This window comes from Rhinatrema bivittatum, chromosome 8, assembly GCF_901001135.1.
Source record: "Rhinatrema bivittatum chromosome 8, aRhiBiv1.1, whole genome shotgun sequence".
Classification (NCBI taxonomy): Eukaryota; Metazoa; Chordata; class Amphibia; order Gymnophiona; family Rhinatrematidae; genus Rhinatrema; species Rhinatrema bivittatum.
The window spans coordinates 158,069,408-158,095,631 of record NC_042622.1 but is presented as its reverse complement, the minus strand read 5'-3'; the positions used below and the strand labels follow the sequence as shown (position 1 = coordinate 158,095,631).

The 26,224-nt window shown below is 44.0% G+C and overlaps 1 protein-coding gene across 1 annotated transcript in view; it reads left to right on the top strand.

Annotated features, from left to right (window-relative positions):
- Positions 1 to 8,781: 8,781 nt before the first annotated feature.
- Positions 8,782 to 26,224, top strand: part of LOC115097582 (aggrecan core protein-like) — a gene marked incomplete in the record, with an annotated part of 129,099 nt that continues 111,656 nt past the window's right edge. Inside the window, 3 exon segments of the mRNA XM_029613518.1 lie at positions 8,782 to 9,437; positions 12,176 to 12,309; positions 13,923 to 14,083. Coding sequence (XP_029469378.1) covers positions 8,782 to 9,437; positions 12,176 to 12,309; positions 13,923 to 14,083 — 951 coding nt within the window.

Sequence of the window (26,224 nt, the reverse complement as noted above, 5' to 3'; positions counted from 1 at the left end):
TGGCCAGCTTGGGGGGGCCTCCTGACCCCCACAAGACTTGCCAAAAGTCCAGCGGGGGTCCGGAACGACCTCTTGCGTCGAATCGTTTTCGTCTATGGCCGCCGCCATTTTGTGGCGGCCATTTTGAAAAATGGCGCCGGCTGAAGACCTCACGATCTAGTGTGCCGGTTTTCGTGCTCTCCCCCTTCCCCCGATTTAGCCACGGACCGCCGCTACGGAGGACTCCCAGGTAATTTAATGCATTTGGGGGGGGGTTCGGGAGGGTGGGGGATTTAATTTAAAGGGTCGGGGGTGGGTTTTAGGGGGTTTTAGTGTGCCGGTTTTCCTGCCCTCCCCCTTCCCCTGATTTACGATTTTTTGACGATAAATCGGGGGAATTGGTATTGTATCATGGCCCTAACGATTTTTGACGATTTAAAATATATCGGACGATATTTTAAATCGTCAAAAAACGATTCACATCCCTACTAGTTTGAAACAATTTTCTCACCCTGGAGCCTGATGACAAATACACATGAATTATCCTAGTAGTCACAGATCATTTTACTAAGTATGCTCAAGCATATCCAACTAGAGATCAAACTGCAAGAACTGTTGCTGTTACCTTGTGGGAAAATTTCATCTGCTACTATGGATTTCCAAAATGAATCCATAGTGACTAAGGAGCCAATTTTGAATCTGAACTAATCTCTGAGCTATGCAGAATAACAGGCACCAAATCCAGAACCACTCCATACCATCCTTGGGGAAATCCAGTGGAACACTTCAATAGAACCTTAATAGATATGCTGGATACATTAGAAGATAAATGTAAGGAACCACTTGTGCACACTTACAATTTTACTCGCAAACACAACACTGGAACTTCTCCATTCTTTCTCATGTTCAGAAGAGAATAACTGCTTCCAATAGACTTATGCTTTGGCATCAGCCCAGTGGGACACAACGCCAAGACCCATCTCCAGTATGTGAGAGAGTTGCATCAGAGTCTAAAGTATGCCTATAAACTAGCTACTCAGGAAGCCCAGAAGCATCAATTAGCCAACAAACACAGATGGAATGTGAAAGTGATGCCATCCTCAGTGGAAGAGGGTGATAAAGTTCTGGTTAAAAATGTGAAGTTGAGAGGCAAACATAAACTTGCTGATCGGTGGGAGCCTGCAGTGTACATTGTTGTGAAACAAACTGAATAACTACCAGTCTTTGTGGTGAGGCCAGAAACAGGGAATGGGCCAGAAAGGACATTGCATAGAGACCTGCTGTGCCCCTGTGGATTCATTTCTGCAAGGGAGGAGACTGATATCACTCATGGACCACCTAGTATCAACAAGCAACTGGGGATAAGACAGAAGGATGAAGCTGATGGTAGTATGGATGACTATATCATGGAGAGCAGAAGTTCAGATCCAGCAGAAATGGAAGGCAGTACATGTACTGGTGAAACTTAGTTAAGTGGAGATTTAAATCTTAATTCACAGGAGTTTCATCCAGAGTCAAGGGAAGAAGATCCTGCGGTATCTATCATACCAGCAACCCATGATAACTCATGTGATTGGAACAGTACAGTTGATGAAGAACAGTGTACATCCTCTTGGGAAGGGGAAAGGACTTTAAACAAATCAGTATATAAAGTAGAGTTACCACCATGACCCCAAACACTGCGGAGAGTGAGAAAATTGCCTGGCAGATTTGATGATTTAGAAGTGCAATTTATTTATTTATTTGTTTATTTATTTATACAATTTTTATATACCATTGCACAGTAATATTCCATCACTATGGTTTACATGGGATAAAACATAAAATTGGTACAAAACATATTAGAAGCTCAACTCATATTATTAAATTTTACTTAATACAAACTGTGATAAAATCTTAAAATTTATCCTAAAAGCACAAATAAAACTAACACATCTGTCTATAAGGGTCTAAGTTTCCTTATTTAATGTCACTCTCATATGCCTGATAAAAGGGGATATATACTCACAGCATGATAAGACAACCATATTCAGAGGACCCTCTTGAAGTGTGTACAGTTATGCAACTATTACATAATAAAAAATAGGAGCAATTGAGCAAACAGAGTTAATATGTAAACTGTGGGCTTAAGTACCTGTCCGGGACATCAGGTTTAAGGGAGACCATAAAACCTGCCTTTAGTAAGAAGACAATGTCATTATCAAAAAATTATCACTTGTGACACTGAAGGACTGCCAATTGGGTGCTATCTCTTTAAGGGCTGTAAACACACTGAAGAGCTGTAGTTAGAAAGGGGCATATGCAGCCAGTTCACCCTTTCCTCAGCAAGACAGAGTAAGTTCTCTGCTTTGCTCTGCCCTGAAACAAAGAAATTCTGTTTTAATTAAGGATCCATGTTGTGAAGGACTTAGAGTACTTTGAATTGCCGAACATTGAGGGCTCCCATGGGTGGAGGCTGATGTCATCTCTCATCCTGCAACATTCAAACAGCTCCACAGTAGGACACAAGCCGGGACTTTATCAGTGCAAAGTGTTACGATCCTGCGCCGCCACTGTTGATTTGGTCTTTGCTGCCTGGTGCCGTCTCGGGACGTCCTTGTCTTTGAGGCTCCAACCGCTGCCGACTTTCTTTTTTGCGGCCCTGTGCCGCTGCCGGACCTCCTAAGCGGCAGGAAGCCGCCACCATTGTTTTATTCACTATTGCAGCCTTGCGCTGCTGCTGGATCCCTGCTGCCACCGCTGTGCCTTTCTTCCGTGCGGCCCCGAGCCGCCACCAAAATCATCCCTGAGCAGCAAGGGAAGTTGCTGCGACATCATCTTGCGGCCTGGAGGCCGCTCCCAACACCTGCCTGCTCCTTCCTCCGTCTGCAGCAGGGACACTGCTGTCCATGGTCCTGCTTCCTCCCTAGGCCCTCCTCTAGGTGCTGTTGCGCGCCTCTTCATACTATTTAAAGGGCCAGCAGCGGGAAAAGCCTGCGGCCTACCGGAAGTCCTCTTCTCTCCTTTTCCTGCTTCAGACCTATAAAAGGGCTCAGTTCCTGTTCCTCAGGGCCCTCAGATTGGACTCCATGATCATCCATGTTCTTCTGTGCTGGTCCAGGTCCTCCATGGTCTTCACCTGTCTTGATGGCTCTTTGTTCTGTATTTCTGGTCTCCTCGTCCTGATGTTTCTGGTCTCATCCTTCGTCAGAGCTCCTTCGTCGCCTGGTCTATGTCCTGATGTTCCGTGGTTCCGTTCCTGAGTCCTGATGTTCCAGATGTTCTGTGTTCCTGATGTCCTGGTCCTGATGCCCTCGTCTTAACCTCTGCAACCAGTTCCCTGCATCCACCTTTCCTGGCGTGCCACCATCGAGGTCCGTGACCAGCCCATGGGGGGCTGTATAGGGCGCTTCGTGGTACAAAGCCTTCTCGCTTGCAGCGCAAGTCTCTGGAAGACCCTTGTTTTTAATGTTCCGAGTTCCAAGTTCCGAGTCTTGAATTCTGAATTTTGAATCCTGTCCCGGTCTTCGGAGTTCCTTGCCTGCTTCCGTCCATGCCCAAGACTCTGCCAGAACCTGCTCCACTCCAGCTTGGTCCGCGACCAGTCACAGGCGGCTGTGTAGGGCATGCCCCGGTGCAGGCCTCTACTGAATCTTCAATATGTTCCAGTCTCAAGTTCCACTTCTTTGCCTGGAGTCTGCTTCGTGCTCAGCATGGTCTGCGACCAGCCATGGGCGGCTGTGTAGGGCACGCCACAATGCAGTTTTCACCCAGAACTTTCGCCTGAGTCCCGAAACCTTGCCTGAGATCTTCTGAGTAACCTGAATCCTTGTTCCGAGTCTTCTGAGTAACCTGAACCCTTGTCTGACTCGTTCCAAGTCTTCGTCTGAGTTTTCCAAGTAACTTGAGTCCTCGTCTGAGTCCTTCCAAGTTCCAAGTCTTCATCTTGTTTCTGCCCTCAGTCTCCGTCTGGCCTCACGCACTTGTTGTTCCCAAGCGGCGGGTCCGAAAGGGCTTTCGAGTGAACGGAGGGCTACTTCTGAGACCAGTATTGCATTGTTGGGTCTCCTTGGTGCGTGTAGGTTCAGCGGAGGGCTGATCCTGCTTGGTGCCTGTTCCGAGTTCCTTGCTTTAGTTCCAGTCCTGCTTTGTTTCTGCTCCGCCCGTACTTGCTTGCACTTACCTCCTACGTTGTGGCTCGGGGCTCCTCTCTGAGTCGTGCCGTGGTTTAGGGGCTCACGCTCTCCCATGAGCTAGTCGCCACGCCCACATCAGGACCTGTAGGTCGCGGTCGCAACACAAAGACTAAGCCTCTACAGTATTCATATATTTATGGATTGAGCAGATTGATCAAGTTTGCTAATCATTCAGTAAAGTTTAATGCTGTTACATGTTAATGAGGTGTGTAGTTCATTATTGGTGCTGGGCTATCAGTTAACTGCAGGTCTCTACAGCCTTAACCTTGCGTAGTCTGAAGTTGGTTAACCCTGAAGTAATAATCTACAGCAAGAAAACCATGTAACATATATATTGCAAGGTTACATCATCACAACAATGCTTGTTCCTGGAAGAAATGTCCATCTGCTAACTATAATCCAAATGAATCTTAATTTTATTTATTTATTTATTTAGAGGTATTTATATACCGTTTTATAAAATAAATTTTTGTCAAAACGGTTTACAGGAATAAAAAATAAAACGAGCAAAAATAAAATTAAATTTAAAATGTACATAAAATTGACAAATAGCTAGATGAAATACTAGCATAAACAAAAATCAATTACTAAACAAAATATTGTGGCCATGGGACCTATAATTCCAGCAGAGGAAAAGTAAAGGGAGAAATGGGGAGGGGAGAAAAGGAAAGTAGAGGAGAAATTTGGTGAATTAATGAAAGAGCTGGGAGGGGATAGGGTAGGAAAGGGAAAGGGGGGATATGTAGAGTAAGGAAGATCATTTGATGAATGTAGTAATTGATGTGTGGTTTGTGAGATCTATGAATGTCTATGTGAGTATGCGTTAAGTATTGAATGTAGACTGATTGGGTGAAATATTGAAGGCAAGTTGGAAGAGGTAGGTTTTGAGCGATTTTTTAAAGTGAGAAGGATTTGATATTAATCATAAAGGATTTGGTAAAGAGTTCCAGAGTATTGGTCCGGCTACCGAGAATGCTCTCTTTCTGGTGATATCTAATCTGGCTTGTTTGGGTGATGGAATATCTAGAAGCTTTTGGGTAAGTGATCTTAAGTGTCAAGTTGGTTTGTAGATACGTAATAAAGAACAGAGCCAAGTGGATGAGGGATTGTAAATTAGACCATGAATGATGGAAAGTATTTTATATTTTATCCTACACTTTATGGGTAACCAGTGTAAAGATTGCAGGGTGGGAGTGATATGATTGCGTGAAGAGATTCCGGATAATGTCCGGGCTGCACTGTTTTGAACCAGTTGAAGGGGATAGAGTAAAGAATCTGGTAATCCTAGATAGAGGGCATTACAGTAGTCTAGACCAGAAAAGATTAGAGATTGAAGAATAGTTCTGTAATCACGGTAAAAGAGTAAGGGACGGAGATGTTTTAAGAGTCGTAATTTGTAGAATGATTTTTTTGTTAGTGAAGAAATATGCTGTTTCATAGATAAATCAGAGTTTATGATTACTCCAAGATTTGTGGCGTAGTGTGTTATTGGAATGGATATATTGTTAATGTTACCAACTGCTGAAAATACACTCATCTCCTGATTGAAATCACTTCATCTCTTACAGCTGTTTCCTAGATGTTCCAGCACATCTTATTTTTGGAATGGAATCTGACCAACTACTGAACTGTCTCACTTTATTAATTCAGATGAATGATATTTCCAGAATAGTCCAGGTGAAACATCATGACCTCATAAGGATGACTACCTGCAATATCTTCACACTGTTGAAGTCCACCTTAGTGAAAGCTTTTTTCTTCTCCTTGATTGAAAGAAATATGGATTCCAGTGCTGAGTGCTCCTTTGATCTACATTGGCACTGTGGGCTGCTTGGACTACCAGCATAGTGTTCCTCACTTCTCCTTGACAGCCATCTTGTTTCCTGCCAGAGCTTGATCTTACCTCAGTCCTTTTACTCTGACTCTGCTTCTGTATTTGAAAGACTTCTTTGCCTCCTGAATATACAGCATGCACTCCTGCTTGGTCTCCTCTCTGCTCCTGGTTCCTGGTTTATTCTAGTTCTTTGCTGAGTGCTAGGCCTCTCTCTTACTTCATTAATCTATCATTCCTCCCTCGATACCAGCACCAAAGGGCCAAAGCAAAGGGAAGGTGACTGGCAAATAAGGCTGATGCTCAAAGTTTCTGCTTCCATTATCATCAGCTGGATTCATCTCTATAAATACTTAAGCTGCTCATTCCTGGGAGAACTCACTGACAACAACCATCACAATGTTCTATCAATACCAATTCTGGATGTTTAACAAGAAAAACTTTTCAACTTATTTTCCTGTGGCCTTCTCCTAATGTTCATCATCCCTTGATTCCAGGAATCATCATTCATCTCCAAACTTCCTGGCTCTATTGAATACCACTTCATCTACCAAGTCTACTTTTTATCTTAACCCAGTCATATAATTCATTGGAGGTCCAAAAATCACATAAATTCTCCTCAGGAAAGAAATGGTAAGTATACCCCCATTCAGAAACCAGACAAATAACTATAAGAGCTAAGGGTATCTTTCAAAAGAGCTTTTCAAAGAATATTATCTTCTATCACAACTTTTCCATCAATCATTATGTCAACATTTACATGATTACTTCTGCTTCTAGTTATCATCCAGATATTCATCTTTATCATTAAGTGAAAAAAAGATAACTGACCCCATCAAATCCATCAAGCTGGTACAAACTTATGCATTACTTAGTTCACAAACTCAAAGTTTATAAACTAAAAATCTATCCTCCAGGAATAAAACAAATATCTGATGAAACTAAAAAAAAAAGTACAGGTAAAGCATCAACAAAAAGTTTCTTACTTGCTGGGGTGGTTATGGATAACAAAACAAGAAGTAAAGAAGCTTTCCTTTCCTGAAGAGATTGTTTGATTGAATATGCAGTTATTGTAAGTTGTTTAATGACATTAGTAAGTATGGCAATATTTGGTAGTATGTTATGCATACAAAGGTTTGAGTTTAAATCTGCTTAGCTAGAATATTCTGTTGTTGCCTTGAATTTGATATGATCCATAGTGACCTTCCCAAAAAGGTTAAGTTCTGGAAAAATCTATCCATTTCCCCACAACATTTACATTAATCTAACTAATTTCAACTTTATTAACTATTGATTATACATTTACTATAAACAAAACAATTGGTTATTCCTGTTCATGTCTCTGGGGGGAAGGAAAGGGACTATTTTTAAGTTAAAGCTACAAAACTACAAATGATTTTAAATATCAATATTTCTTATGACCCAAGACTTAGAACTTAGTCCCAGTAGACCTTCATATATTTATCATTTGAATCAAACTTACTATAGAGTTATACTATATATGATAAAGGGGGGAATGTTAGGGTGCTTTAAAAAGGTGTTTCCTATGAGATTAGGGGTATGCAGTGAAAAAAATTTGTTTTTGTTTTTCGGTACCTTTTGGAATATTTTTTCCATGAATTTCAGTGCATAGAATGTTTGTTTTATTCATTAGTGTGAAAAAAACAATCAAACATTAAAAAAAATTAAAAGGAGGGTGCAGAGGCAAAGACCTAACCATCATCCTGCAGCTGTCTGAGAACGGGGGTGAGAGCCTGCTTACCCGCTGTGGAGCTCCAGCTGATACCGACGCCGAGACGTGGAGGGGCGGTCCCAGGCGGAACCCGGAAGTGCCACCATTTAAGCGGGGCGTCTGAGTTGTTCGCTGAGGGTGCAGAGGCAAAGACCTAACCATCATCCTGCAAGCTGTCTGAGAACGGGGTGAGAGCCCTGCTTACCCGCTGTGGAGCTCCAGCTGATACCGACGCCGAGACGTGGAGGGGCGGTCCCAGGCGGAACCTGGAAGTGCCCCATTTAAGCGGGGCGTCTGAGTTGTTCGCTGAGGGTGCAGAGGCAAAGACCTAACCATCATCCTGCAGCTGTCTGAGAACGGGGGTGAGAGCCTGCTTACCCGCTGTGGGAGCTCCAGCTGATACCGACGCCGAGACGTGGAGGGGCGGTCCCAGGCGGAACCCGGAAGTGCCCCATTTAAGCGGGGCGTCTGAGTTGTTCGCTGAGGGTGCAGAGGCAAAGACCTAACCATCATCCTGCAGCTGTCTGAGAACGGGGGTGAGAGCCTGCTTACCCGCTGTGGAGCTCCAGCTGATACCGACGCCGAGACGTGGAGGGGCGGTCCCAGGCGGAACCCGGAAGTGCCCCATTTAAGCGGGGCATCTGAGTTGTTCGCTGAGGGTGCAGAGGCAAAGACCTAACCATCATCCTGCAGCTGTCTGAGAACGGGGGTGAGAGCCTGCTTACCCGCTGTGGAGCTCCAGCTGATACCGACGCCGAGACGTGGAGGGGCGGTCCCAGGCGGAACCCGGAAGTGCCCCATTTAAACGGGGCACTCAGCGGCGCGCAGCAGAGCCGGCGCGCCGCTAAAGCCGCGCGCGCTCAAGGGGCGCGCGCAGTACCGGCTTTGCCCGGCTTCGCCCGGATTCGTCGGACGTCGGAGAACCATCGGATGGTGTTCATTCTCTTCAGGTACTGTTATTTCTTTTCAATGTAATAATTTCAAGTCCCTGCAGACCATCAGTTGCAAGTAAAAGAGACATCATATTTAAGTAAAACTGCTGTTCGTTTTCAAGTAATTTGACTATGCCTCCTAAACGCAAGGGTAAAATACGGGTGTTCCCCCCATTACCTTTGCCATCTCCAATACAACAAGAAATCAGCAGATTTTTACTGTCTCCTGCTTTAAATGAAGAGAAAACCAAAGACTCTGTTGAGCCACCCAGTCAGGGAGGACTGAGTGTGCCCTTAGACGAGGCTTCTCTAAGCCCCAATATCGGTGTACCTCCTGCACAAAGACTGGTGGAAATAAGCTCTGAAGGAGCTGAAGCAGAGACTATCAGTGAAGGAGTTTCTGCTACCTTGGGTGCCATCCCAAGAACAGGAGAGAGAGTAGAGTTCCTGGAGATAATAACTCCCTTAAATGGGAATAATGAACCAACGACCCAAGCTAGCAGCCCTGGCTTACCCGCCCGTCCTGCGGTTATAACACTTGAGGCTCTTTGGGGTATGATGGAAGGAATGTTTACAAATATAAAAGGTTTAGAAAGGAAAGTAGATACTTTAATAACTGGTTCCCAACAAGATACATTACAGACACAGAAACAAATTAAGGAATTAACAGACAGGACAAAAGAATTGGAAAATTATCAAAAGAAAAATGTGGAGTTCCATGTAGCTGTCGTTAAAGACAGAGAAGTGATTTCCAAAAGATTAGAGTCCCTGGAAAACAGAGCCAAAAAGTATAACTTAAGATTTTTGAATTTTCCAAGAGTGATAGGGGAATTAACTTCAATCACCCTAAAAAAGTTTCTAATAGAATTACTAGGCACTGTATTGGGGGAAAAAATAAGTATAGTAAATTGTTATTTTATTCCAAAAAAATCTGACCCCAATAATAGATCAGGACAGATATTTCAAGGAGACCTAACCAATTTTTTAGAGTCAAGTGCTCAGATTATTGATTGGGGGTCCTTATTGGTTAACTTCTCCTCACTTAGTGATATTAACTTAATTATGAAGAATTACTTTCAAAAATATCCTGTCCAATTTATGGATAAACCTATTAAGATATTCCCAGACCTTGCATATTCCACCCAAGTAAGGAGGAAAGCTTTCTTGGTTATGCGTCAAGAGGTTCTTGATCTGACCTATACATTTACTTTAAGGTTCCCATGTAAATGTGTGTTGAGGAAGGAAAATGATGTATTTATTTTCTTCCTACCTGAACAACTTAAAGAATTTTTACAACAGAGAAGGATTCCTGCATCATCCCCAATTTCGAATTAATGGAGCATAAAAAGATAGCAGTTTATGATGTTTAAAGTAACTTTATTTTATTTTGGTGTTATAATATACTCCCTAAATATTTTCTTTACTATGCAACACGCTCTCAACTATGATTAATACTAATGTAACTGGTTATGGTTTATTTTACAGTATAGTTATATTGTTTAAACTTCAGATTGAAGATAAAAGGAATTATCCTAAATTTATAATCAATATATCCAGTTCATGTATTTCAAATTGCAAATGATAATGATTTTGTTTGTAAAATTGAAAATGGTAAATAAAGAATTAAAAAAAAAAAAAAAAAAAATTAAAAAAACCAGAAATGGACAAAAAATAAGGCTTTCCAAGGCCTCCATCCCTCCCTCCCACCTGTCCAGAAAAATGCCCGGCCCCCACTTACTTGATCATTAAGGATCCACAGGGAACGCCTAGGCCCAGGTCAAATCTTCAGCCATGGAAGGCTAAGAACATGTTAGGTCGCCGCAAACATGGCCTCGGCCAAAGCAAGGCTGATTCCTCGGACTAGGCCAGAGCCCAGGTCCAGGCTTGAGGCTGCAGCCTGGCCTGGAGGCCAAATTCTGACACTGGGGCTCAGCCTAGATCTAGGTCTGACATTGGAGCCCAGCCTGGAGGCCAGATTCTGATACCAGGGCCTCGGCCCGTACTCAGGTCCAATGTTAGGGCTCCGCATGGAGGCCATATCCCGACACCTGAGCGTAAGCTGGAGTCCTGACTCATGCCCAATGCTGAGACCTAGCTCAGAGGCCAAGTCCCAATGTCTGGGCCTCCAGGTGCAAACCCAAAGGATGGCATCACTTGAAGAAGAAAAGAAGAAGAGGGCATCGTTAGAGCTGCTCCAAGGCCTGGGCCTGACCCTAGCTCAGGCCCAGTAGACAGGTCCTGGACTCTGGGCTGGGCCACAGTATCAGGCTTGGGCCCGGGCTTTGGCTTATGGCAAGGCCCAGGCATCTGGACCTGGCCCCAGCATTGTGCCTAAGTCTGGAGCGAGGCCCAGGCATCAAGACCCAAACTGACAACTTCTGCGGATACCTGATCGATCAGGTAATTGATTGTTTAGTGGTAGGGGGCTTGGTTCTTGGCCTAGACCCGATGCATGCATTTAAAGCAAATGCATTGAATAAGGTCCTTTTCATTCAGAGGGTCCTTAATTTGTTATGGGGCCCCCAAAAGAAACAAATTGCCTTATTCATTTTGTTTTGTGCATTCATTTTAAACAAATACACATCTCTAATGAAAATATTATTGCTGTATGGTAAATTTATACTGATTAGACTTTTAGAATCATTGAAGATTACTGACATGAAAAAATATGCTGAAATGCTAACATGTATGTCAAAAGTTAAAAAGATATGAATTTAGTCTTACGTTTTACTCCTCTCTTCTGGGTTCAATTTATAAGAAATCACATGACTGAAATTTTTGCTGGCAGAGAAGGAGTTTTGGAGCTCTGTTACCTCATATCAGCTGTTTGAGTTCGGGGGTGAGCTACCCTGCCTGCCCAGACAGTAATTCATCCCAGCTGTGATTGCCGACGTCAGGGATGGGACCTGGAGGTGGAACCCGGAAGCAGCCCTTATCATCGGGCTGCACACAGCATGCAGCAGATGCTGGCACACTGCCAAAGCCATGGGCACCTGCCTAAGGGGCGCACGGATTTGCCCGGCTTCACCCGGATTTCGTCCGGATTTTGTTCGACTTTTGCAAAGATCTCTCTTTTTTTATTCTAACAGGAAACCTTAAAGTATTTCTTTTGAGGTTTTTTTTTCCTTTTAACGTCCTTCTCCAAGAGTCAACAGAGACATGGTAAGGCAATAATATTTGCATAGTTTGGGGCTAGTTTGGATTTATCCCTATTGTTTAGGATGAAAGTTAAATAAATAATAACTGATATGCCTGCAAAATGAAAGGGGAAGGTGAGAGTTTATTCTTCCCTGCCATTACCTTCACCTATTCAACAGGAGATAAGCCAGGCATTTTATGCTCTTACCTATACCAAGAAATTTGGGCATCGAGGGCTCTGATGTGCCAGGCAGTTTGGGAGGGCAGCCCTTGCTGGCAGAAGAGGCTTCCCTTAGTCCTAACATCGGGCTACTACCAGTGCAGAGAAGTGGTGAAGGAACCCTACAAGATGTTTCATTGGAGATCATTGCTTCTGGTCTTGAGCCAGGGTTTTTCAACCCCGAGATGAGAGACCTGAAGAAGAAGCTGCCACTGCTGCCATAGGTTTGACTCCAGAGAAAGAGGGAGGAGGACTGGTGTCAATGACTCTTCCTAGTAAGGAGGAGGAACATCTTATTGGCAGTAAGGATATGGGAACCTTAGCACGCCCTGCCGTGGTTACTCTAGATAATTTGTGGGAAATAATGGCTGGAATTGTGGGAAAATATTAAAGGTCTGGAAAAGAAACTAGATTTAGTAAATGCTAGATATCAACAGGATTTTCTTTCCACACAAAAGCAAATAAAAGATTCTGTAGATCGAATAAAAAGTCTTGAAGATAATGAGAAAAAGTCTCTAGAATTCAAAGTGGCTGTGGTAAAGGATAGGGAAATTCTGTCTAGAAGAATAGAGTCTCTTGAAAATAAAGCCAAACAATTCAATTTAAGATTTCTTAATTTCCCCAGAATAGTTGGGGAAACACCTCTAATTACTGTTAAAAAAATTCTAATGGAAATGCCTGGCTTTATTTTAGGGGATTCACCAGTTGTGAACCATTGTTATTTCTTACCAAAACCAAAGAATCTAAATCTAAATAACAGATCTGAAATGGTGTTTCAGGGAGATCTTGCAAATTTTTTAGAAGACTCTACTGCTCAAGTAATTGAATGGGGTAACTTAGTTACTTTTTCATGTGTAAATGATTTGAATCTAATAATGAAAAAATATTTCAATAAATATCCCATTACATACTATGAGAAAGTAGTTAAGAAATTCCTGGATTTAGCAATAGCCACACAGGTAAGATGGAAAGGCTTTTTAGCATTCCATCAAGAAGTAATTACATTGGGCTATACTTTCACTTTTCATTTCCCGTGTAAATGTTTAATTAAGAAACAAAATGATTTATATATTTTTTTTATGCCCGACCAGCTAAAAGATTTTGTTGAACAGAGAAAACTAGCTACCTCTTCCCCAACTGTCTAGATAATTAAATAAATAGGATTGTATGGAGTATATGCATGTTCTTTTATGAAATATTAATCCAGTTATTTCTCCCTTATTTTTTCTTTGCCACCAAGTGGAATCTCAATATTTTTGATTGATATGGTAATAGTAATGGTAAATTAAGAAATGATGTTTAATGGGAATATTACACTTATTATATGCATTGTATAATTACCAATCCATGTTTTTCTGTTACAAACTATTGACTTTGAATTTATGAAAATTATAAATAAAGAATTAAAAAAAAAATCTCATTCTTAATTGTTAGCAATAGTCATTCAACAGGAGATACATGGAACCAATTAACTGAAAACCAGTCTGAGAAAATATAAAACAAGTGATTTGAAGACCTACCACTATCCCTTTGGTAACAAATAAAAATAATAGACAAAAACAGTAATTTGCTCATCCCACATTCCAGGTGCTGATCTCTTCTATATAGGGGATGGGGAATTACTGTTTTTGTCTATTATTTGTATGTGTTGTTATGAATATTATATTGTAACCTTCCCTGTTTTTGATAGGACAAGAAAAATATGTAAATTAATAAAAATGAACAATACCAATTTTGTTAACAGTTATGGATTCATAATTTTCATGATTATACTAATGTAAACCCTTTCATTAAGTCAGCAGATGTTTATCAGATTTGTTCTGGTTCTGTGTTTCCTTTCTAAGTTTAATGTTTACCTGTGGAATGCTTCTCTGGCCATTGCTTCTTATTCTCCAGTGTTGTATTTTTACACTAGGATTATTGAGCCGCTGCCCCTCTGCTACTAGCTGGTGGCACTGGAAAGGTAACTGTTATTACCAGAATCCATTGCTTCTGAGCACCTGGTGGCAAGCCTTGAAGACCTGCAGGAGCTACAGAGAAACAGATCTTCTATACCTGACCACAGTGGAAGAGAAGGTAATAATTTCCCTAAATAAGAAATGGTGAAAGGGAGACACAGGATATTGCCTCAAAATATTTGAACAACAGAGCAAAATATTTTTAGTGCCTCCTAGAACCATATCCAAAATTGCTAAAATGCCATTAGAAATGTAAATAGTGTAGGTATGTGGCTGGTGGACACGAGGCTCACTTGGTAACTTGTCCAACTGTTGTGTAGTTTGCAGATCTCATATGTCACCTAGATAAGATTTCAGAGAGTGTTAGGGATGAAACAGCCATCATGGCACCATGTGGGTACAAATGACATCAGATGATTCAGGAGGGAGCGTCTGAAAGGCAAGTTTAGGATTTTAGATAGGAGATTTAAATCCAGAACCTCCAGGATAACATTTTCAGGAATGATCCCAGTTTTACTAGTAGGAAACTAGCAGCAGGTTGAGCTCCAGAGTCTTAATGTGTGGATGACATGATGGTGCAGAGAAAAAGGCTTTAGATGTATTACAAAATGAAGAACATTTTGAGGAAGAGGGATCCTATTCTGATGGGCTGGGCTCCCTCTTACCAAGGGTGGAACAATGGAGTTGGTGTTAACAATTAAAAGGAAGCTAGCGCAGTTTTTAAATTAGATAATGTAGGAAAACTGACAATCATGCAGAAGCACAATGTTTAAATTCTGCCACTAATGACTCATATGATAGATTTAATAGGTGTCATGGATGACCATCATATTTGTCTTGTCACTGGCTATGTTGATAAAGCCTATAATGACATTAAGACCTGGTATTTGTGGTGCAACAGGCAAAATTAATGTAGCCTTTATGCACTCAATCCAGATTAATCATTGGTCATTCCACACCTCTGTCTTTGTGTAGGCACTCAAACCTCTTATTACTATGGTGAACGTAAGATAGTGCACCGATGAACATTAAATGTGCACTTATCTGAATCCTGAAGTTGGTCCTCCAACTCTGCAGGGTTTCGGAGTGGGTTACACTCCTTCTTCAGGGAGCTTCAAGAAAACTCTAATGAGTTGCTTCAGCGAAATATAGCCCATACCTTGTTAAAGAAAAGCAGAGTCTATAAATGCTTCAAAATGATAGCAGTGAAACTATGGCTGAATGTCGAAAAGACACTTACTAACTCTTTAAGAGGTGGTCAATGGAATGCGTTGGAGTCATCAAATGCTTGATTGTTACTGTGAAACAACAACAGCGAAAGTGCACTTTGCAAGGAATACAATTTGCTTTAAACATCAATTTGTTTCTGTGAGAGAAATTCTGAGGCAGAACGCCTGCCTGGAACGAGGTTTCAGCATGAAATTACTTACATATTTAGGACGGTATATATTCCTCTATGAATACCTTTTACCGCAAAATGGCGCCGGCCGTAAGGCAACACGATTTGACTGCAGGAGGTCGTTCCGGACCCCCGCTGGACTTTTGGCAAGTCTTGTGGGGGTCAGGAGGCCCCCCCAAGCTGGCCAAAGGTCCCTGGGGGTCCAGCGGGGGTCCAGGAGCGATCTCCTGCCGTGAATCGTTTTTCTGTACGGAAAAACGATTCGCGTGCAGGAAGTCGTTCCCGGACCCCCGCTGGACTTTTGGCAAGTCTTGTGGGGGTCAGGAGGCCCCCCCAAGCTGGCCAAAAGTCCCTGGGGGTCCAGCGGGGGTCCGGGAGCGATCTCCTACGCTCCTGACGTCGGGGGACAAAAAAACAAAATGGCGCCGGCGCTACCTTTGACCTGTCATATGACAAGGCAAAGGTAGTGCCGGCGCCATTTCTACAACACACCCGGAGGTCCGAGAGTAAAAGATCACACCGGGACCCTTCCTCTGGACCCCAGGTAATTTAAGGCATTTTGGGGGGGTTCGGGAGGGTGGGGGATTTATTGTAAAGGGTCGGGGTGGGTTTTAGGTTTGTTTTAGTGTGCCGGTTTTCCCGCCCTCCCCCTTCCCCTTCCCCTTCCCCTGATTTACGATTTTTTGACGATAAATCGGGGGAATTGTTATTGTATCGCGATTTTTGACGATTTAAAATATATCGGACGATATTTTAAATCATCAAAAAACGATTCACATCCCTAGAGCATATATCACATATTCTGAGTTACAGTCCACTGTGTGTGTCCTCTGTATTTTGACTCCTGAGGACGGATCTTGCCAAACAAGGCCTGTTTGTGCAGTAACGCAGAACGAACATTGTCCGCATGTCGTCTGTCCTACTGTGCTAATAGAGGAATGACTCCTAGGTGCAGCTCTAACAATCCGTTGTTTAATATTTTGCCCCCTAGAATAGGCAAACATTGGTGGGTTATTGAATACTGAATGTGGACTTAATATGTGCCAATATTTGAGTATGGTTTCTTTCACTAGCGGGGTCAAATTTGTATGCTGTAGCACACAGATAAGTGCTGGTGCTGCTTCTTTCTGTCGATATTTCAATAGTTGTTCTCTATCAGAGTTACATGCCCTCTTATATGCTCGTTTGATGATTTTGGGAGGATAGCCTCTTTCAAGGAATCTTCTCTGTAAAGTTTTAGCTTGACGGTGAAACTCAGTTTCTGAACAAATCCTTCGAATTCTGAAGAACTGACTGACAGGAAGGCCTTCCTTGAAATGACGTGGATGATGGCTATCAAATTTTAAGTAGTTATTTCTATCTGTAGGTTTTCTGAAAAGTGTAGTGGAGATTCCTTGGGAATTTTTATGTAACTGTATATCCAAAAAAGAGTGTTGATCGATCATAGGTTATGATGAATTTCAATCGGGAGTTGTTTTGATTAAGCCATTGATGAAATGATATAAGCCTGTCTTCGGTAGAAGTCCAAATGAAAAAAATATCATCTATATATCTTACCCATGATGTGACATGTTGGAAAAATATTGATGGGTATACTTGTTCTTCCTCAAATTTCGTCATGAAAAGGTTTGCTACGTCTGGTGCTATGGGTGACCCCATCGCCACTCCATGTATTTGTAAATAATATTGGTTCTCAAATGTGAAATAATTGTGGAAAAGGATCAATTCCACAATGTCAGTAAGAAATTCTGCTGGGATGCGTTGAGGCCTCACTCTGTTTTGGAAAATTTCTTGAACCAATTGCAGTGCTTCTTTTTGAGGAACATTAGTGAATAATGCCTCTACATCCAGACTGTCCAGAAAGTGCTGATCCTGTGTGTCTTTCAAAGCTTTCAATTTATTAAGCATATCTGATGTGTCCTGGACGTAGGACTTAGATTGACGAACATGCGGTTGTAAAAATGTGTCTATAAATTTAGCTAGAGGTTCAAACAAAGACCCATTTGCTGAAACTATAGGTCTGCATGGAGGTTTCACTAGCGTTTTGTGTATTTTGGGACCCCATAGATTACCGGCAGGAACCAAAATGGCGCCGGCGCTACCTTTGCCCTGTCATATGGTAAGGGCAAAGGGCCACCGGTGCCATTTCTTTTAATGCAGCCGTGGCCCGAGAGCGGGAGATCGCGCCGGGACCCCCCCACTGGACCCCAGGTAATTTAAAACATTTTGGGGGGCTTCGGGAGGGTGGGGGATTTATTTTAAAGGGTCGGGATGGGTTTTAGGGTGCTGGTTTTCCCACCCTCCCCCAATTTACGATTTTTTACGATTTAAAAAAAACAAAAACCATGACGATCAGATTTCCCTCCCCCCCCCCCCCCCCCCAGCAAAATTGATCGTTAAGACTTTCAATCACCCGATTCACATCCCTAGTGGAGATCCCTTGGGAATTTTTATGTAACTGTATATCCAAAAAAGAGCTACCTTCAAAGAAAACTGTTAAAACAAAAAAATCATAATATCGCGAAACAGAGAATGTAGTAAGAGTGACAAATATAAATGATGATTCCAAATTACATGACTCAGTTGCTAACAATAAACAGGTTATATTTGGGGCTAAAAAATATAGATTTAGTTGTCTGTATGCAAATACCAGAGGTCTAAAAATTGCAAATTGCTACAATATATGCTATTGAATTGTCAATAGGTTTTACCTACATTAAGTGCACTTAACACGAGTAAATGGACTTTTGAAAATTGTTACGATAGTATGTCGGGGTAACTGCTAACCTGCTCCTCGAGGACCTGCTCACCCTACCTCAGTGCCTGTACCTTCTACAACATATCTGGTGGAATCACATATCAACAGCAATGAGTAAAAGATGAGTTCCAGTGACTGAGGTGGTGACTGGTGAGAGAGAGTCAGCCTGATATGTGGGAGTGACTGGGGTAGCTATATGGGGTGACAGGAGAGACACTGGTTGGGGTGGTGACTGGTTAGAGAGAGGTAGCCTAGTGTGTGTGTTTCGGGGGAGACTGGTGAGAGGGGGAGTGACTGGGGTAGCTATTTGGGGTGACAAGTGGGAGAGAGACTGATTGGAGTGGTGAGTTGTGAGAGGGGTGAATGGAGTGACTGTTTGAGGTGACAGATAGGAGAGAGTCTTGTTGGGGTGGTGACTGGTGAGAGAGAGGCAGTCTGGTATGTGGGGTGTGACTGGTGAGAGGGAGAATAACTGGGGTAACTTTATGGTGTGTCAGGTGGGGGAGAGAGACTGGCTGAGGTGGTGACTGGTGAGAATGAAGCAGCCTGATATGTGGGGGTGACTTTTGAGAGGGGGAGTTACTGGGGTGGCTATATGGGGTAACAGATAGAGAGAGACTGGTTGGGGTGGTGACTGGTGAGAGAGATTCAGCTTGATATGTGGGGGGTGGCTAGAAAGAAGGGGAGTAAATATGGTGACTGTATGGGGGTGACAGGTAAGAGAGAGACTTCTTGGGGTGGTGACTGATGAGAGAGAGACAGACTGTTGTGTATGGGGTGGGACTTATGAGAGGGGAAGTGACTGGGGTAACTGAATGGGTTGACATGTGGAAAGAGAGGCAGCCTGGTGTGTGGGTGGGGGTGACTGGGGTAACTGTATGGGGTGACAGGTTCCCCACACACACACACCAGGCTGCCTCTCTCTCTCCAACACTACCCCATCCAGACTCTCTCCTACCTGTCGCACCCCCCCAAATTCACAGACAAATACACAGGGGAATTCAAAGTATGCATATCCCAAAATGCCAGGGCCCCTTTCCTAAAATACAAAACGATTAGTGAATTCTAAATATGCATTTGCATTACATGCTTTTGCTGACTAGAACTTGATGCTATAAAATTGCATCACTAGTTTATTTATACTTGTTACCCCCACAAACACCGCCTTGCAATCAAGGCAACACAAACAAGTACCAGAAACAAGGAGGCAGCCAATGGAATGTGGAACAATACCTCTAGCTAATGAATTCCTCCCAAATTGATGCTTTTTAACTGATTGGTAACATTTTCAGTTAGTATGCACTAACTCTGAAATTAGGAGAAACACGAAATAAACACCTCCTGAATCATTTTAAAAATGAAATTGAACAGATAATGATTCGAAACGAAAATGACATGAATAAAAAATCAATGCTTATCCCTAGTGGACACTCACTGGATTTCTACCTATATGATGCTGCAGAGATTATTGGAGCAATACAACAAATCAAGAATCCCCAATAATCGGGAAATCACTGATAACACTATAATAAAGATCCTGTATATGTGTGTAGTGGAGGGATAGATTTTAGATGAATGCTCAAAGTGACCTCATATAACGTGCACCAGGGGCTACAGGCTTGAAAAGCTTTCAGCAGCAAGGGCCTTTTTTAAATCATTGGTCACAGAGAGACATTTTTTGAGAGGCTTCCTTATCCGGAGCTGAATTGGTATACACTTTAGGGATGTGAATCGTTTTTTGACGATTTAAAATATCGTCCGATATATTTTAAATCGTCAAAAATCGTTAGAAGCGCGATACAATAGGAATTCCCCCGATTTATCGTCAAAAATCGTAAATCAGGGGGAGGGGAAGGGGGAAAAACGATTCGCGGTAGGAGATCTCTCCCGGACCCCCGCTGGACTTTTGGCAAGTCTTGTGGGGGTCAGGAGGCCCCCCCAAGCTGGCCAAAAGTCCCTGGGGGTCCAGCGGGGGTCCGGGAGCGATCTCCTACGCTCCTGACGTCGGGGGACAAAAAACAAAATGGCGCCGGCGCCACCTTTGACCTGTATGACAGGGCAAAGGTAGCGCCGGCGCCATTTCTACAACGCACCGCAGGCCCGAGAGTAAAAGATCACACCGGGACCCCCGCTCTGGACCCCAGGTAATTTAAGGCATTTTGGGGGGGGGGGGGTTCGGGGGGGTGGGGGATTTATTTTAAAGGGTCGGGGTGGGTTTTAGGGATGTTTTAGTGTGCCGGTTTTCCCGCCCTCCCCCGATTTACACGATATTTACAAAAACAAAACCACGACGATCTGATTCCCTCCCCCCCCAGCCGAAATCGATCGTTAAGACGATCGATCACACGATTCACATCTCTAATACACTTATCTTATGAGCCCTCCAGTTCTAGTTCTGCAGGTAATAGCTCAAGTCCAAGTACCAAAGTTGAAATCCTGCTGGGGGAAAGAATCCGACGCTGTCCGACACTCAGTGTTTCGGAGAAAACCTCCTTCTTCAAGGAGTCAGATATAATTCTTGCCGGCACAGAGGCTGTAATGTTGGAAATAAATTTAAAATGAAGCGTGTATACCCAGAGGCCCCACTTACAATTTTTAAGAAAGGTGGCACCTCTGATTGGTGAATCGCACATGTCCTCAACGCATCCCCACCAAATTTTTAGTGTCACTGATGGAATTAGTCTTATTCAACAACTACTTTTCTTATCAACAAGAATATTTTCTACAAATCCATGGTGTGGCAATGGGGTCCCCTGTTGCCCCCGATATTGCCAATTTATTCGTTTCTAAATTTGAGGAAACAGTCATCTATCCTTCAGAATTTTTCAAATCTATTGTACAGTGGTCGAGATACATAGATGATATTTTTTTCATCTGGACGGGAACTGAAAATCAGTTATCACAATTCCATTCGTGGCTCAACACATCCCATCCACATTTGAAATTTACCATGTCTTTTGACAAAGACCGCTTGCCCTTTTTGGATATCTTGATTTCCAAAAAATCTCATGGAATTCATACCTCACTTTATAGGAAATCTACTGACAGGAATAACTTCCTCAAATTTGAAAGCCATCACCCTAGACCAGGGGTCGGGAACCTTTTTGGCTGAGAGAGCCATGAACGCCACATATTTTAAAATGTAATTCCGTGAGAGCCATACAAGACCTACCAAATTAATTTACTACAACCCCCTACTCTCCCGATGCCCCCCAAGACCTGCCAAATTAATTTACTACAACCCCCTACTCTCCTGACGCCCCCCAAGACCTGCCAAAAGTCCCTGGTGGTCCAGCGGGGGTCCAGGGCTCGCAGACAAATCTTTAATAAAAAAGTAAAAATCGGAGATCACGTGATGTGGTGAGCTGGTCGGACGTCTCCTCACCAGCTCCGGGGCCCACTTCACATACCGCGTTGCATCTGCATGTGAAAAACCCACGAACGAGATACAAACTTAGCTGGCGAGAAGCGCACATGTCCATAACCCGCTATATGAACAAATTGAACACCCCGATGACATCTAAAGGAGGTAAAAAGGAGAAAGAAAAACCGAGGACTACCTCCCCCAAGATGGCGGCCGCGGGCGAGGGAGGGCTCTCTCAGCCCTCTTCAGGGCTCACCATCGACGATATTAAAGTGGCAATTTGCGAAGCTCTGGACGAAAAATTAAACCATATTACCACGCAGATGGGGGAGATCAAAGAGACACTGGCCGAGTTGACCCCTCGTATCGATCACATGGAAAACCGCATCTCCAGTGTAGAAGACGACGCGCTTCAAACTGAGCGTAAAATGGCGGACACGGAAAAACAACTCAAACAATTGCACGCAAAAGTAGAGGAACTTGAAAACAGAGCTAGACGGGAGAACCTACGTTTCTTGGGCTTCCCGGAGAGTGTGGAAGAGAAAACATTGAGCACAGTTTTAACTGAGTGGCTACCGGAGGTTCTTAAGCTCCCGCATTTGAAGGACAAATTGATCGTCGAGAGGGCCCATCGACTAGGGGCAAGGAAGGACGGCCAGGCGCGTCCTCGTTTGGTCATCGCTAAGATTCATAACTATGCCCATAAGGCGGAAATATGGCGGGCTTCTCGCAACATTAAGGAACTGGAACACCACGGGCATAAAATACGCATTTTTCAGGACTTCTCGGCGGAGGTCTCTGAAATGCGCCGCAGTTTCTCCCCCATGTGCACCCGCATGCATAACCAGGGCATAAAATTCTCCCTGCTCTATCCGGCCCGGCTACGCATTTGGCATGAGGACAAAAGCCATCTCTTCGAGGGGCCGGAGGCAGCAAAAGTTTTTCTCGACAAGCTCAAGCATCCATAAATAGTCTCCATGTCATGGCGAGGCCGGCGAGGGAGGAAACAGGTTTTGTTGTAAAAAAAAAAAAAGGAGTTTTTGCTGTTCCCGGCGCACGAGTACCATCATCCACCTTGAATTTCCTCTTGTCGCCCCATCAGCTAACATGGCAGACGAGCAGTACTGAGGAGGGAGCTCGGATGCTGAGCCAACAGTAGCCGACGGGTGGCTTTCCTTTTCTTTGGTGGGGATAAGCGGAGAGCGACGCCGTACCCATAAACAAAAACAGAGAGGGGAAACAAAAGATGGAAGGCGAAATTAAAAATTGGACCCGGGCTCCCCACGTTACAGGTTTGTTAGCGAAGCGCAGTCTTGGGCGTGGGGAGCACTCCCCGGGAGTTTCCTCGGGGGAGGCCCGGGGGTGCCCGCCCGGGGGGGGATTCGTGCACTTGACTGGCAGTTTTGGGCCTCGCGAGTGCGGAGCATGTTCCCTGGAGGTGAGCTGTCTGTTTTGTGCGCTTCGTCTACTACCCCTTCTTCGCGAAGTCGGATATTCTAAACAGCATACCTGTCGCTGGTGGCCCACGCCCGGACTAGGGGGCCGTCTCCCATAACCTTCGGAGAGCGTGCCGAGAGAGGATAATACACGCGGACTGAGGCCGAAAATCCCCTAGGAGCCAGAGCGATGGCGACACTCGGGAGCCACAGTTTGGGTATGCTCCTGAGCCATAGTCCAAACAGGCGCGCTGACTTTAAAAAAAAAAAAAAAAAAAAAAAAAAAAAAACCCGGTTATGTTATCGAAATGCAGGTGTTTAGGTTTTTGTTCGCATTAGGTGAAGTGGTACCCCCGGACACATTAATCGGGTCTCCACGTCTCCAGTTAGAATTGGAGACATGTTGTTCATGTTTCGTTTGAGATTGGGGGACAGGGGGGGGGGGAGGGGGAGGGGAGGGAACGGGAGGCAGGGGGGGAGGAATGGACGGTAGGGGACTGTTGATTCATATGACTTTGATGTGGTGGGTTGGATTAGGTGCTTTGCTTGAACTCTGGGAACGAAGGGACCAGGCACAGGGAGGGGGGAAAAACCCTCCCTATATGGAGGCTGGTGGATGGGGCGTAGTGCAGGGAAGGCCAGGCTGGGGGCCGACCCTAGGGATGGGTTTCTTTTACCAAATTCAACTCGAATCCCTCTTATGTGAGCTTGGGTAATGCCACATCTGGTATCGTGGAACGTTAATGGGTTGGGCACCCCAGTAAAACGTAAAAAAGTGTTGGCACATTTGAAACGGTTGAATGCGGATGTGGCCTGTATTCAAGAGACCCACCTCACAAAAATTGAAAGTCAAAAATTACAAAGGGATTGGGTGGGCACCTGTATCTATGCTGAAGCGCAGCATCGCAAGGCAGGGGTGGCCATATTAGTGAACAAAAACATACATTTTCAAGTGGTCCAGACTATTGCAGACCCTGCTGGCCGATATCTTATTGTGATGGGCAACTGGAACAACAAACCGGTGACTATTTGCAATATCTATGCTCCAAATGTATATAATCAGGGGTTTTTTGAGAACATATGTAATTTACTTCAGATACACGTTCACGGCACGCAATATGTGGTGGGAGATTTTAATGGTGTACATGATGTTTCCTTGGATAAAAGCGCTTCCACGCTGCCACCTAAAGGGGGAAGTCTAAAGGGAGTCGCCTACTTATGTCGCTATCTTGACCTTCTCGATGTTTGGAGAACTCTCCACCCAAATGAGAGGGACTACACCCATATCTCGAGGTCCCACCACACCTTCTCCCGTATTGATTACATCCTGGTTTCCAGACGGGAGTTTTTCACAATTTCCAAAGCCCAGATAGAACCCTTCGCTATCTCAGACCACACCCCTATTTCCATCCAGATCACTTCTCCCGGAACCACAAATGGGCACCGTATATGGCGCTTTCCCCATTTTTTGAGGGATGATTCTCGTTTTAAGGCATTCCTCAAAGAGCGATGGCTAGATTATGCCAAAAATAACAAACAACACATCACTAACATACACCTATTTTGGGACACAGCAAAGGCCGTCCTCCGCGGTGAAATTATCTCGTATGTTCATGCCCGTAATAAAAGCATAAATCAATCTATTTTAGACCTTGAAGCCCGACTTGGAACGGCAAAAAAGACAATGATCCACCGAAATACTGAAGAACATAGGAAGGCATTTTATAGTATTTTGGGACAGTTGAATACTCTACTGGATACGAGAGCACAAGCTTATTTGTGGAAGGGCCAGCAATCTCTTTTTAAATTCGGTAACAAACCCAGCCGTTTGCTGGCACATTTAATAAAACCGCAGAGAAAAAAATCCTTTATCACTAGCTTACAATCCGACACTGGGGGAGAGGTGCATAGTGAGCCCGAGATTACTGAGCTATTTAGACAGTTTTATAGTACCTTGTATACTTCTGAGACCCCACCAGATGAGACCGCGGAGACTGAATTCTTTAAGGATGTTAAAATACCCATGATTTCAGCCTCACAACGCGATTTTCTGAACCGCCCACTTCAAACATTTGAAATCACGCAGGTAATTTCGGCCGCCCAGCCGGGAAAATCCCCCGGCCCCGATGGGTTCTCCTATGATTTCTACAAAATTTTGTCAGAATATATCGGGGAGCACTTGACATGCTACTTTTCAGAGGGATTGGAAAAAGGTAGTTTTCCTCCGCTCTTCAATAAGGCGCACATAATAGTGCTCCCAAAACCAGGGAAAGATCCGAAACACACGGCCTCATACAGACCCATATCGCTCTTGAATTGCGATTTAAAAATACTCGCCAAGGTCTTAGCGGAGAGACTGAAGATCCTTCTCCCCAGTTTGATCTCCCACCAACAAACGGGTTTTGTGAGGGGCCGAAAACCGGCTCCGACTATTGTAAAACTGATAACAGCCATGACAATTTGCCAAACCCAAAATATCCCGGCGCTGGTCGTGGGCTTTGATTCAGAAAAAGCCTTCGACCGAGTGGCGTGGGCCGTACCTTTTCTCTGTTCTCTCTAGATTCGGGTTGAGAGGCGAGTTCATGCACTATCTATCTTTATTATATACACATCCCGTGTCCCACATGCTGGTCAACGGTCACTTATCGGAGGGCATCGCTATTCAGAGGGGAGTGCGTCAGGGCTGCCCCTTATCCCCTTTGCTATATATCTTGGCCCTCGACCCCCTTTTACGGAAGATTGAGGGTAGTACGTACGTGAAGGGCTTCGGAGGGCCAAACCATATATTTAAAATAGCGGGGTTCGCGGATGACCTCCTAGTATACCTCACACAACCCTCGACATCCCTGCCGGCGGTGCTGGAATACTTGGACCAGTATGGTTTATTCGCGGGACTTAAAGTTAACTACGCTAAATCGGAAGCTCTGGATGTCACGGGCCTATTACAGGCCAGGTGGGGCGCAGATTTCCCCCTCCGCTGGGCGGTCAAGGAACTGAAATATCTAGGTTTGCGAATACCATTGAAAATCTCAAATTTATATGCAGCAAATATTAAATCATTGATGGAGAAAACATTGTCCGCTTTTCGGAGATGGGGGGGGCCTACCACTTTCGTTGGTGGGGCGTATTCAGCTCTTTAAAATGGTCCTTGTACCGAAATGGCTTTATATACTTCAGCTAGCCCCGTTATGGATTACTAGAAAAGATCATTGTAAATTTGTACGGGCCCTACGCTCTTTTCTCTGGAGAGGAAAGCGGGCCCGACTTACCATGACTATTTTGATGAGCCCAACAGATAAAGG